At 38.7% G+C, this 14,975-nt stretch overlaps 2 protein-coding genes across 7 annotated transcripts in view; both read right to left on the reverse strand.

Moving 5' to 3' along the window:
• The window catches only part of axo (axotactin), a 60,102-nt gene that overhangs the window by 2,874 nt on the left and 42,253 nt on the right, over positions 1-14,975 (reverse strand). For 2 of the 6 annotated variants that reach the window (XM_043214206.2, XM_043214209.2), the window contains exons 17-20: positions 13,775-13,956; positions 12,628-12,957; positions 12,135-12,438; positions 11,522-11,619 (exon numbers count right to left, since the gene is read on the reverse strand). In XM_043214206.2, the coding sequence (XP_043070141.1) occupies positions 11,522-11,619; positions 12,135-12,438; positions 12,628-12,957; positions 13,775-13,956 (914 nt within the window). Of the gene's footprint in view, positions 1-5,448; positions 6,949-10,599; positions 11,620-12,134; positions 12,439-12,627; positions 12,958-13,774; positions 13,957-14,975 lie in introns of those variants that run through there. The other 4 variants (XM_070279599.1, XM_043214207.2, XM_070279597.1 and 1 more) reach the window with 4 other exon arrangements.
• On the reverse strand, positions 2,972-4,588 carry LOC108132731 (uncharacterized). The gene has a single exon (XM_043213965.2). It carries the CDS (start codon positions 3,314-3,316, stop codon positions 2,972-2,974), a length of 345 nt encoding a protein of 114 aa, XP_043069900.1. The 5' UTR covers positions 3,317-4,588.

A 14,975-nucleotide genomic window follows, 5' to 3' on the forward strand; every position in this document is an offset into this window, starting at 1 on the left:
ATTAAATGAATGCCAAGTGGCATTGAGACAGGACTCAGAGGGAAAGTGTGAGTGAGGGAGAGAGAGGAACTGAGTGGAAGGGAGACGGAAAAACAAAGAAAAGAAAAAGTTTGCTTTTTTTTTCAACTTTCAACACGGAAATTAATAACAAATTGCTTTAAGCCACCATGACGATTACGTCCTGCTCTGCCACTCAGCTTAACAAGAATGAGAATGTGGCAGTATTTTCACTAGATATCCTGAGAGGGCCTACAAATAAAAATTAGTCTTTTCTATATTTTTGGGAAGACTTAACTGCCTTTACTGATCTCTACTGACTGATCCTTTAATTAATAAAATCAAACTAAACTCTAGCTTTTTTTAAATCCCAAATTTAAGGTCAACACCTGCTTGTATTTCTGAGCCATTCCATAAATTCTTATATATATATATTTATAGCCTCGTTCGTTTATTCCTGACAACTTCTTAAGCTCCAGTATCGACATGAGAAAACTTTTCCCAGCACAATAAACACTTCATTGTGTACTTGAGTTAATTTGTCAGAAAAGCCCCGGACAAGCCGGCCAGCCCACACACACAATATGTTAAAAATTATTGAAAAAGTTTCGAGTGGAAATGGCAGCGCATAAGATGCCAACTGATGTTTTTTCATTAAATCGCTAGGCTACTAGCAAAAGGACATCCCCATCCTTCGCTTAACTACAGTGCTGTGGACCAAAGCAATTGTAGTACATAGAACATGAATAATGCATGTTGTAAAAGTTTTATGAAAATTCTCCGAAAAGGAAATGCCACAGAAACGCCACGACAGAAAACAAACAAAATCCGAAAAGTGTGTCAAACAAAAATATTAAAACTAGATGGTAACCAACGTTTGCAATTAGTTTCCGTTTTTCAGTTTTTGGTTATGCATTGAAATGATGGATTAAAAATTTAGAAAAAATGTACAAATGTGGACAGAGTTGCACGTTTTTAAATAAAAAATACATTTATTTTCGGAAACAACCTAAAAGTGTGCTTTGATTGAACTTATTAAAGGGTTAAAGGATAGGATATTAAATGATACCCATAAAACCCTGGGTCTAAAAAGAACCTACCACCTTTTAATATAAAAAATGTTTTTGGTTCATTTTTATTCAACTTAACAAAAAATTAACTTTTAGTTCAGAGTTTTTAATTTGAGTATAAGCTGTACCATTGTGATATCATTTCTGGTGAGCCACAGAAAAAAATAACCTTTTGTACAGCTTATCCCTAGTAGGATCATTGGAATTGAAAATAAATATTTTCGTATTTAGTTAAAGCCTTAAAACCGTATTTCGTTGAAAAAGTCGAAAAAAAGTTGAATTACTTTAAAAGTTTAAAGAAAAAAATCTATACTTCAACTACATGGACTTTTTTCATGGACATTAAAATTGGGACACAATAAATATAATAGATTTTTACAGCTTATCCCTAGTAGGATCATTGGAATTGAAAATAAATATTTTCGTATTTAGTTAAAACCTTAAAACCGTATTTGGTTGGAAAAGTCGAAAAAAAAAATACACGTTGAATTATTTTAAAAGTTTAAAGGAAAAAATCTATAAAAAATCTTCAACTACATGGACTTTTTTCATGGACACTAAAATTGGGACACAATAAATATAATAGATGTATTAAAAAAAATTATTATGTGTAAGATCGGTTGAAAGTTGTTGAGAAATTGTTAAATCCCCTTCAAATGCATGAAATAGAAAACATAGTTTTTTAGGATTTATGCGAAAATCGAGCTAACTAGAAAGCGTTGCTTCTTATGACTTTATCCCCGAAAGTATTACTCGGATCATCTTGAAACTGTTGGATTATATTCTAGAGACCATGTAGAAATTAATAATAAAATAAGTAAATTGCCATGAAGCTCATACAACTTCTGGAAGTATAATGCCTTTTTCATTTATATCAAAATGTTTAAAATTTAAAGTAGTAATTTGTTTAATTTCCTTGCCTCTACATTTTGTCTTGGAATACCAGCTAATATTGCTCCGAAATATGTTCTGCTAAGTGCTGTTGTAATTTTAAAAATTCCCAGCTGCAGAGCAATGGAAACATTGGAGTTGCCATCGAGACTCCTGGGTGTCCTTTGTTTTTGCGCTTAGCATTGGATGAGCTCCACTTCCGCAGCCAGTGTCCTTTGTTGTGAGTCCTTTAGGGCTCCTTGTGCTCCTGCTGCTGTTCAATAAACTGTAATTCGTGCGCCACTTCCATGTGCATTCATTTGTCGCCAGCTCAGACACTCGCACACAGACTCATGGTCGTACTATGACGACGGCACTCAGTTGCACGCACACACACTCGAATGGGTGGCGGTGCACATGGCGTATGAGTGACATTTAATTAAAATTTATGTAGTCTAAAAAGGCAAAAATTTTTCTACAACCCAAAAACGGTGCTGGTGCTGTTGCTGCTACTTGTGCCACTGCTGCCTGTTCAAATTTATGCAACGCACCATTTTGTTTGAGTTGTATTAAATGTTCGCAGTTTTGTTGCCTGCCCAGGCCTGGTAATCATGTGTAAATTTGTTTTTACACCCATTACAAGTGCAGGACCCGCCTGTCCTGACAATGCTGCCAGCTAGGACGACGCCAGGACGTCGCTTGCTATATGGAAACGTAATCAAATATTTAAATGGAAAATTGCACTTTTGCAAACAGGACGAGATAAGGTGAGAAAGTGAGTGGAAATTCCGTTTTGCCATCGCTTTTACAAATGACTGAAGCTTAATTTAAGTTTCCCACAATCTTTGGTTATATCTCGGAGTCTAAAAGGCAATGGCTATATGAAGAAGTCTTTTATTTTCAAGGGATATACTACAACCTTTTTGAAATCTTTCTTAAAAACTATATAATATCTATACCATAATCACTTTATCAAATATTAATGATATCACTGACGCTGTTCTAACAAGAAATTAAATAAAATACAAATTGTATTATTTATTTTCTTTCGGGAGTGTTTTCTTCTTGTTCATCATCCATTGTTGCATCTGCATGCGTCTGTAGTGGAGGTGGCGCTGCAGGCTCTTCTTGAAGAGCGTCTCCCGGGCAAGGATTTCTAGATCCTCGAAGCTGCACTGCCTGATGTTCTGCTTAGTCCTGGCGATTAGCTCGGTGGTCAGATGAATCTTGGTCACGGAAGCCCTCGAAGAATGGACCTTGCGGCGTCTCAGCTCCTCGCGGTGCAAGAACATGGCGTATGCGGCGGTGGGTGAACGAGGCAGCTCCTGGCCAGGACTCTGCTCCTGCTCGGACTTGCTTTTCTGCTGAAGGAGGCACATGTCGGCTCTTGGATGGTTCGATTGCGTTTACTGGTTACGTCAGCGATGCTGCGCTGTTTTATACTGCTACTCGGCGGAAAATTTATTTCTGACCTGCCCATTCATGAGGCCCGGGCCGCAGGTCAATCGGTTTCCTTCCCTCCCAAATCTGACCTGGACGCATTTTTTGTGGTCATTAGATTTTTTACAGCCAGCTGCTTGACTGCGCGCAGTGGATTAAAAAAATGTAATCCCATTCATTACCTAAAAAGTGTCGTAAAGTTGGTAAAACGGTGCAAAAAAAGTCCGTTCTGTGTTGTTCGCTCGCTAATCCGGATATATAACCGGATTAAGTCAAACTAAACTGTTTAAGGGTCAAGTGAGCGGCGGTTCTGGCATTTTCTCCTTGCTTCCCTCGTCCTGTTGCGGCCTCTCCGGCGGTTAGCTGGTTCCCGCTGCTAATCCTTTTGCCACTGTCCTTTAACAAACAGCAATACCGTCAATTAGCGTCATAATGAAGCGACAGCTGATAGCCCGACAGAGATTCCTTGGCTCTCAATTTTGGGAAATTCACATCGTAAGGGGTTGAAAATAGGAGCCAGCCCCGGGGCGGAGGAGGGTCGACTGCATAGCTGAAGGCTGGCTAAAATGACCAGCTGACCCAATTTGTAAACATCCAAGCAAAATATTTGACTTTGATCGCAGGCCACGACCGCAACTTCTTTATTATTCGTACAGTAGAGTCAAATTTTAAGAATTTGTCCTAAAATATTAAACACTACTAACACCCTTAACCTTATTTATTTCCTTAAAAAACTTTGTCTGACAGCTAACTTTTTTCCCTTTGCTATCCTATTTGTTTAATCCCATAAGGGCCAATTCCACTGTACTTTGTGTTATTTTTTCATAAAATCATGCTTGAGGGCAAAAAAGCGATATAAACTCATTACATTGGCTTGACTGCTGTGGATGTTGTTGCCACTTTTGATGGGGCTGCTATTGCTTATTCCAGCGTATTTTGCAATGAGGTCCTGGGGTGTCCCGGCTACCAGCTACCAGTCTGCCCAAATATTCGGCATCCCCTATTTCGGGTTTCATTATGAAAAGGGTTTTCCGGGCTGGCCAAGAGTCTGGGCCGTGCTCTCTATGTGCGAAAATCACAACATTTTAATCTCATAATCTGAATTTATGTGCGGACTCAATTTCGTTATACTTAACGACATTTTATGCGGTTATTTTATGCAGCAGCCGAAACTGAAGAAGCTCATAGGAAGTCGAGAGCCAGACAAGCTCCTCTCCCTACGTGTTGGAGCCTCGTTTTTCCCCCAAAAACCCTCTTGCACACATTTTGCGGTTCCGCTGGCACCCTTCATATCAAGGGAAACTAAAGGATATGCACTTGGAAAATCAGATATTCGATTCTGTTTTCGAAGAACATATAGTAATAATGGTGAAAATATCTTAACTTATTTTGAGTTGAATAAAATTTGTGTACAATTCAAATTTTCACAAGTGGATTTAAAAAAATATATATTCTAAAAATTTTTCATTCGGAATTCCCCTGAATATTTGAGACAAATCGGTCTAGTATTTATAGAGATATAAAACTTGAATGGATTTATCTAAGCCGAAAACTATTGACTTAAAATAGTAAATATTGAATTCTCAAAACCCTTTTTCGAATCAGAATCAACCACTGTACCTTGAAAACGGCTTAACCGATCATTTCAACCGTCTGATTGAAGGATAAAGGATATTTTTTTAAGACCAATCCTTTATTTTGTAGATAATATAGGGAATAAAACTTTGGTTCAAAATACACGTTGTGATTTTTAACAACCTTCAAAAAAGTTCCCTAAAATATAAGAAAAAGGTATTTTAAATTAATAAAAAGTGAGTAATGGAAAATCATTTGCTGGCAAAAAATCAATTTTTTTTGCTGTGCTTGCATTAAGTACATCAAATATGGGAAAGAGCCTGAGCATGTGTATGAGCACTTGAGATTCTCTATGGTCGCACAAAACACATTAGTTAAAAGTACTGACCAACAAAGCCACTAACAAGCTGTTGGTTACCTCCACTCCCACCCCACCTCACCCCATAACCATCCCCTCCTAGCTCCTCTGGTAGGACTCTCAGCATCCAAAAAGTCCCCCATGGGTGGGTGGATGGGTCCAACCCACACTTTCGCCTCACATATTGAAGTGCCATTATGTGCGCTTTACTTTTTCCATCTTCTCCGACTTCATCGCTCCTTGTTGTTGTGTCAATCTCGATATTGTTGCTGCTTTCTCTGCTTTCTCTGTGTTCTGTGTGCTGTCGTCAGCATTTGTGTTGTTGCTGGAAAGTTTTTTAATAAACGCATTTAAATGAATTGATGTATGGTCGAGTTGTTCGGCGTAATTTCTCATCATTTAATATGAAAGAAGTTTAAGTTAAAGTTGCTTCATTGCCCAAAAGAACTTTTATTACCTTCGTATATCACACAGCATGAATGAAAATTACAAAAAACAAAAGGAAAACTGCACCGAGGCAAAATAATGATAGTTGTGCAATTCTTAAAACTTAATGGAGGCAACTTTGCGCTTAAATTTTTTGCAGCAAAAGTAGTAGCTTATCTTAAATGGAAAGGAATATTAAACATACGACAGCATAGAAAATACTTCTTAATTTAAATCCTCAAGGTGTGATAGTTACTAAATAGATTTTTAAAAATTTCTTAATGCTATTCTAACTATAAACTAACATGGTTTGCCTGACAAAAAACTAAGCCTGGAGTTCGTCTATCTAATTCTAAGAAATGTTCGAGTGTTTTCGGGCATGAATGCATGTAAATATAATTTTGTTATTTATCAAAGTTAAAGCCATAGTTTTGAATTCCTTGCACAAACTTTGACATATAGAGTTTCCTGCCAAGTCTTGCAAGTCTTGTGTTCAGTTCAATTCTCTGTCGGTTTGTTTCGGCCGAAAGTTGGTTTCTGCCCATTTTTAAAGGAATATTCATGTCGATGGGCAGACAGCTTTCTTTGTGCAACAATCCAACGACTTTTCTCTTTTCAATTTGTGTTATTTGTTTTGCCTTTCGTCCTGCCGCACTGTCGTACTGTCGCACTTTGACTTTGTCTGTGCCAGGTTTTTATTTATACAAATTGCTTTTGTTTCGGCCCTCATGCCTTGGCGCTTTGTTTATTCTAGCCGGCTGTGTTTTCTTGCCATCAATTTGCCTAAATATTTATGCTTTTTTCCATCCTTTGGTGAATGCTTTCTGCATTCGTCTCGGTGGTTTTCCGTCAGTTTCGGGTCGTTGTGGCCCGTCTATTGACGCCATGGTATCCATTTTGCTTGTTGCCCGACTTGCGACTCCCGTTGCCGTTGCTGTTGCCGTTGCCGTTGGAGTTGGCCAAATCCACATCCGTTTCGGCCACGATTGGCGGGCCCCAAGAAACTTGTCGCCGCACAGTTGCCGGTCCAGCACCACCAGAGCCAGAGCCAGGTCCGGGACTAGCACTAGCTGTAGGAGCACCTCCTGAGCCCCCGGATCCTGGCTTACGTCGTTTGGAACTGTGCTGCTGAAGTGTCGCCCCTCTTTGTGGCAATTGTCGTTGTTGTTGCGGTAACGGCTGCTGCCTTTGGATTTCATGTTGCTGCTGCTGCTGTCAAAGTGCAGAAATGTTTTGGATTGCTTTTTATTAAAAACTTTTGCATCCCATATTGTTCTATGGGTATTACATATTTTATATTTTTGGTTGCAAGTTTTCATATTAAAAGATTTTATCTGATTAGTCCGGTTGCATTCCATTCTCTTAAAAAATTATTTGACATGCAGGTATATTAACTTTTTTATTTGTGGTTTATCAAATATTTTTGGCATTCCATAGATGTTAGTGGCAGATATGAAATTAGAAAATTCCTTGTGATTTTTACAATGCGATTTAATATTTATTCTACCTTGGAGGTTTCTCGGAATAAGGCCACCCATTCAAATATGAAATATTAGACGTCGCCCGAAGCCCAACTCATTGTATGATTTTTTATTGTACTTTTTCGTGCAGTTGCTTGTTTTTGAAGCTGGAAGTCATACACATATTTGCCATATGCTGGCTAATTACAATTTTTGCTCCAACGGCCACCTAGACAGGGTTTAATATTAAATTGTCATTTTGAAAAGCGAAAAAGCATCCAACCAATATTATTTTAATAAAACTTGATAACATTGCTTGAACTAATTGATTCGGTCAACAGCCCCGGGCGCTGCTTCTTTAATTAACTTAAAATTTCGGTTATAAACAAATTGAAAATGGATCCGCTTTTGATGCAAAATTAATATAATTTTCGGATAAAAGTTCACCGAGCGCCAATCACACCCACCTCCCTTGTTTATTAAATTGTGGCTTTTGCTTTAATTTACACATCATTAGCTCGGATCGACTTCTTTGCCTTCATTAGGATTTATAGAAAACTTGAACAAACAACACACAATCTATGCTTTGGTCTCTGTATGTGGGTGGTGGGAGGTGTAGGTGTGGGTGTGGCAGCTTTTATGTGTTTTTTAGCAAGACTTTGTTTTAGTTGTTGCTGCTGGTGTAGCTGGCGTTGCAGCTGGGTGAGCTTTGGGGTTTCGTTTTTGCATTCTAAGCTCGTAATGAGTTTCACCGCAGCATTGTGGTAGCTGGCAAAGTTAAGTGCGTGCTGCGTTTGCGGCAGGCCAAAATGAACACCAGTACCAGTAGCAGTAGTGGCAGTGGTAGAGGGCTGAAGCTGGAGCTGGAGCGGTACCAGCAGAAAAAGCCAAAGATGAAAGAAAAGTGCCAAGACGCCCACAAACATTTTTGAATAAAAAGAAACTTGGCATGCATGACAGCAGCCAGCTCAGTGGCAAACGCAACAAAACCAGCAACAGAAGCACCCACCATCTGAGGCACTTGCACTTTTTCGTTCTCTCCAAACAAAAGACGCAGCTTCGGATTCAACTTTCACTACAGTATATACACGTTTAATTGTACCTAATCGGTACTGATATAACATTTTTTTTTAATTTAATTTTGCTGAATTAGCTGAGATTTAGATCCTAAATTATTTGATGTTTTCTTTTTTATGGAAAAAATTTATGGAAAATAGCTGAGAACAGAATATTTCAACAACTTAGATGACATTAAAAATAATTTTAGAAAATTTGTATAAATTTCCTGAATTGATGAATTTAGTTTTAGATTTTATATACAGTTTCTAGGCCTTTGTATCCTTATTTTTTAAAATAGAAAAGAATAGAATTTTTGAACCGTTTTTAATAAAAAGTGATACCCTCATTAACAAAATAACTCTTTGTTGAGAGTATTTTTTTCCATTGTTATAAAGTTTACTTTTAAAAAGGTAAAGAAACGAAAAACGATAACGATTATGAAAAAAATAAAAATAATTAATTTTGGGATCTACAAAATGGCATAATTTATCAAGCTTTATTTCCAGCGCCTTTTCCTCATTATATCTAAAAAGAACCCTTCTGAAAAATCGACTTCTAACTAGGGCCCACTGTACAACCCCTTTGATGGAGAACCCAAGCCCCCGCAGAGCCCCTGGCGCTCCGTTTGGGTGAGCAAAACTTTTTGATTTTGAGGCAGGAAAAAAGTTTTGAGTGCGCTTCAATTTTGGTTGCTTTGCAATCAGGCTCGGGTAGACGCCGCAAGTCAAGTGAAAAGCTGAGCGGGGAAAAGCGAAGGGCGGGCGGCAAGAAGCCTAGACAATGGGGGCACGGCACGCATTTGGCAACTTTCGCCATTTTTCGGGTGTCGCTGGAAAAAGCGGGAAAATTCATCGCAAGATTTGAATGTGCAGCGATTGGGCGAAACGATGCGACGCCGAAGCCGAAGCCCGGGAAATTCAATTTGGTTGCAGCTTAAGCTCAGACAAAGTACATGCTAAGTAAGCTCAAAAGTAACATGCGACGACCCCGGCGCAGCCGATAGACACTTCTCCAGCTAAAACTACATAAAAGCCAATAAGTTCAATATTTTGCTTTTCCAATTTCCCCAAAAAGTGAGCGGATAGAGTTGGTGGAAGTTGGCCTGCTGGAAGTTTGTTTTGGGCGTGCCGAAAAGTCGAAGGCAAAAGTTGAAAGTTGATGTTCGTTCTTGGCGCGTTTGTTGCTTAGCTGAAGGTTTTGTCTTAAGTTTTCTGGCCAAGGAGCTTCTGGTCACCCATGCCATGCATATACAATCTGTATAAATCATGGCCGGGAACGGGAACGAGAAAGGGGGCCACTTGATAAGCAAAAAAGCTACAGATTCGCCCATAAATTGTGGCCTGCACCAATTGTTATTGTTGGTCGGAAAGTTCATCACAGAGAAATAAGTTTCCCTCCAGGGGATTCTCCCCAACGCATATTCATTTGGTAAAATTCCCTTTTTATTCAGGACTCCACACCCACCAAACAAAGGATTCGTTGCAATAAGCTCGTACCGGCCTCCCTCCCTCAATGCAGTTCAATTTATTTTTGGTATGGTTCCGAGAGGTATTTTAGCTTTTGTGGTCTTGGGGGCACTTTTTTCTATTAAATAACATTTTAGACAATTGGCTTGGCGGCAAAAACCAAAGATGGGGCAGGTCCCCCGAGCAAGAAATTGCACTGATGCCGCTTAAGAAATTGTCCTGGCCACAACAGCCGAGCAGAGGTTTCATTTTCTTGGCCAACAAAGGAAAACGAATTGGCCAATATACAAAGAAAACTATAGAAAAGAATAGTGGAGAGAAGCCTTAACCTTTTTATAGGTAATTATAGAGGGAGGACTCTTTTGCAGTTTTTACAGATTTTTATAATAATAGATGCTTAAATTAATGCAGCAGAAGGATTGGCATATTTTTTTCGGCTCATTCATTCAATCCTTCTTGGCTGCAATTAATTTATTTAACTCGATAGCACCGTTAATCGGCTTATACAATAATTGAGAAATAATTGAATTGACTCGTTTGGCAAAATCATTGTTCCGGCCAGTATCTATTGGCCCGGCCAATTTCGTCTGGTTTGCGTCCCGTTAAGCCAATTGTCAATAGTTTCCCTCTGTTTTAATTTTTCAACCAGTTTTTTCTGTAGTTCTTGGTTGGTTTGCGTTAAATTTAATTAAACAGTCACACTATAAGTGCATTCAATATCAACAATTAAAATGACCCACACAAAAAACAATTCACACATTGAGGCATGCCATGAACCATTATATACCGATTATATACACATATATATATTTTAAAAAATCCATTGCAAAATGTCTGCTGGAATTGGAACTCAAATATGCAAACTGAAAGTGAAGAAAACATTTTTCCATGCTTTGTTTATTTAGTTAAATTCAATTAAATGCTATTTAATTAAACGGAACATTCTCGGAAGTTGATAATTGCCGCCAGGCAGTATTTATCCACATGTGGGGTAAACAATCCGAAATACTCCACAGAGAGGGTACATATACATTTCATGAAGTTAAGGACATGCTAGTGTTAAATGTATGGTTATAGATTATAATTAGAATAATGTGAAATATATTCGTAGGGTTGTAGGTCACTTGACTAATGCCTGCGTTTTACTTTTCTAAACTAAAAAGTTATCTGTTTATTTATTAATTCAATAATTTATTTACCAACAAGAATTCCAACAATTTTCCGAAATTAAAAATTCAAACGCTGAATGAATTCTAATTAGTGGAAAAGGGCAAACAGAAACAAAAATCCGATTAACTGGTTAAATATTAATACTCCATTTGCTCTCGGTGATAATCCCCATGAGTTGCAATTACCAGTGGTTTCCTGGCAGTGTGTTACCCTGATTGTACTTGACATTACAACGTTTTGTTTGAACAACCTGACTGCACTAATGTCCCCCATGGCCTGTCCAAATAATGGCCCCTGAAAGTGTGTGCCAATGTGTTTGTCTTCGGAGATATCCTTGCAATTTCAATTGCAAATGATGCAATTTCATGCCTTACAGCTGTCGGGCTATGTACTCGGATACCATTTACTTTTGTTATATATTATGAGCTGACATGCCCCTTGCCCGTCAACTTGTTTTGGGTGTGTGAGTGTTGGCGAGTGTGTGGTTGGGTGGGTGTTGTTATTTACATGCCAATGCCAAGGCCGTGTCCCTCAGCTCAACTCATGCAAGTCGGTTTCGCTGATTGTGACGAGCGGCGCCATTCTGATAAGGTTTTCATTGGGTTCGTGGAATTTGGGTCCTCTGCTTACCGGTAGACTTGGCACTTCCTCCCCAGTCTTCTCGCTCGGCGAGGACTGTCCGTTTTGGGTGGCAACTGGCTCTGCCTTTGCCTCTGTCTCCTTGGGAGCTGAAAGGGTACGAAAAGGGATAATTTAATTTAATATTGAAAAAAACTCATTAAAATATTCGAAAAACAGAACGAAATAATTAAAGTAATTATTAACATTTTATTAACTGGAATATTTTAAAAATATAAAAATAAATCTAGAAAAATGGGAAAAATCTAGGAAAAAATATCTTTAAAGAGGTATATTTTTACGTTTTTATTGATCTTCGTCTAAATGTTATTTATATCACTTTAATCGCTTTAAATTCTAGGTCATTAAGCAACTGAATTAAACAAAAAAAAAACAGAAAAAGAAAATACCATTTATCAACCTCTAAGATTTTTATAGTTATTTCTGTTTAATATAGCAACTACAATATATTTTATAAAAGTGGTTTTCATACCAAAAGTGGTATGTTACATAAAATTTAAAAATGAGGAAAAAAACTATTAACTCGCTAATATTGTAAGTAAAACGCTCTATTTATTTATATGTATTTTGAATTTTTAAAAAATTTGTTACCCCAACTACTCACCATTCCCTTCCGCAGAGGCATCTGTGGTGTCTGCCGACGGTTGCTCAGGTGACTCTGCCGCCTTTTCCTCCCTTTGAGGTCCTTCTTTTGGAGGATCCTCTTTCTCTGTGATTTTCTCAGATGCAGGTTCCACAATGACTTCAACGTCCTCCTCCTCCTCTTGCTCCTCCTCGATGCGGGTGGCTATGTCACCGTTTTTGGACAAGGCAGTGGGCGTGCCTGGCTGCGAAGGCGTGGCACTGCCGTTCTTTAAAATACCGACCAAAGGGGCACCATTGCCTGGCTTTTTGTCTTCCTGCGGCAACTGCAAATAAATATTATACATCAGAAATAAAATCTGAAAACTGTATTTTGCTGTTTGAAAATGTAATTAAACGTTTAACAAAATTAAAGCCTTCTGCTTTCCGAGTGCTTAATTGTGCCTTTTAAATACTCGCATGTTCAAAAAAGGGGACTAAATGCAAATTTAATGGAAATCGTGACCAGTACTTACCACCTTGTACGAGTACGGGGGGAGGCCGTTTCCGGAGCCCGCCGTCACCCCGGCCAGACGACCCGCCTTCACACCTGGCGACTCGTGCATTTTGGTGGCCTGCTCCTTGGACCAAATAATGTCCTCGTCCGTCTCCCGCTCGATGCGCTTCTTGTAGGCCAGGTGGCTGCGATACACTTCCAGCAGGCAGCAGATTACGATGATGACAAAGACGCTGGTCAAGGTGAGGAAGACGACCTGCGTGGAGTCCTCCTTCTTGTTCTCGTCGTACACGAATCTCGGTACGTAGGGGACGCGGGCTGGGGGCTCCTCCACCCAGGGTTCGGGTATCTGCGGACCAGAACAGGTACAGGACATTCATTAGAACAATTTGTCACCTGGCTGCTTCGAATAATCCGATTCCCTTACACCGGAATACAGGCAGAAATATTACCAAATTTATTGGCTCAAATAAAACTAATTGCATTCAGATAAGAAGGGGGCTTAAATGGGAAATACGCCCAGTCCTTATAGTTCAATTCTTTACATAAATTGGTATAAACTATTTGCAACGTTTTAACCAAAATAAATAATTAAAATAATTCTTTAATGATGTCTAATGGATAAATATGCTTTGTTTAATAAATTTTCAAAAAATAAATATTTTGCTATGTGCATTAATAAAAATAATTTGTGAAAATATGTAGAACATCTAGATATATATATATATTAAAAATGCTTAACAAAATAATAACGAAAACTTAAAAAACCCCAAGATACTAAAGAAGAGGCTAAAATAATATCGACTTTATTGATTGTCTATTCCTGATTTTCTTTTTAAACTATTTAAAAAGCTGAAATAAATTGAATTATTAAGATTTTTTTCAATTTATGATTTGAAATATCAATGGATATATGTAAGTGTATATGGATATAAAAAGGGGTGGACATTATATTACTATTTTATTATTACTATTTTATTACTATATTATAACTATTACTACTATTACTTATTATTATATTACTTATTTTATTACCTATATTAAAATTATTTTTTTTTTACCAATCTAACTTCATATTCAAATTTTTAAGACATTGAGTAAAATTATTTCCCCAATACTATTAGAACCTTATAGAATTTTTCATTTTTCCCCAGTGATGTACTCACCATGCTGACATTAACCATCGGCTCCTGGGTGGGCTGTTCGCTGACATCGAATTTGGCGTTGCACTGGGCGGAGCGCACGCCCTGCGGATTGATGACCGTTATGTTGTCGGCGCCGTTCTTGGTGAACAGCATGTACTCCTCGAGTGGCTTCATAACATGCCCGTTCACCTGAATATAGATGTCTGCCGGTGGAGGTGGGGGTGGGGGCATCGGTGGTCAGTGGGTTTACCCAATTTGCGGTTACCGGACAGCGGCAGTGGGTGGGTGGGAAATTTTCATTAGTATTGGTCATTAATTCAAATTGAAATGCAAATGTGTGTGGACGGCGAGTGGAAATTGGAATTGCGTTTGCCTTGGCTCGCTGGCTTTTGGCTTGAGTGACTTTGGTTCCGTTCAAGGTTCTCGGCCAAGACCCGAAGCAGGACCCCTGGCAAGTCAGTCGTGCGTGTTTTACGCCCGTCCCGAAATTAGCAATAAAAATTTTAATGCCTATCGGTAAAATCCCAGGGCGCCACGGTTGTGTTTTCTCTGTGATTGTGTTACTTCGAGGGGGTGTACTCAGACTTGTGTGCTACTAGACTTGCAATGTACTAATAAAAGGTCGCCAAGTAATTTAAAGGTCACTCGCAGCTATCTGATCTTGATTGGGTTCTAACGACAATGGGGATTAATTTTTGGGAAAGATAAAAACGAAGACTAATTAATTGTTAATGGAAAGAAAGTAGGATACTTTACAAATAAGAATTAATACAAATTTTCCTATATTTTAATATTTCTCCATTATAACCATCATGTTCCACTGTCCTCTCTAGCTGATTACGATATCTCCTGTTTATGACCCAAAACTATCGCACTTCGATGGCCTTTTAATGGGATGATCAAGTACGAGGACGTTTTACAGCCCGCCCACATGTGGCAATGGGCGTGGTTCTCCCACACGCTCTATGAACTGGGGCATGAAAGTGGGGTGGGCATTTCGTTGGGCACATGGGTGAATTTTTAATCAAAGTGTTGGCCACTGCGCTGCGGTTTGGAGTGGCAGCAAAGCAGCAATTTAAATATGAGCCACTGTAAATCTTGAGAGCAAAAACTGACACAATTTATGGCAACGACGCCATGGCCACGGAAATGACTTTTTATGGCAGCGAATAAATTTAATTTTTTGGTCAACAATGTGAAGCAGTTTATCCCAGCACCCCGC

Source organism: Drosophila bipectinata, chromosome 3L, assembly GCF_030179905.1.
Source record: "Drosophila bipectinata strain 14024-0381.07 chromosome 3L, DbipHiC1v2, whole genome shotgun sequence".
NCBI lineage: Eukaryota > Metazoa > Arthropoda > Insecta > Diptera > Drosophilidae > Drosophila > Drosophila bipectinata.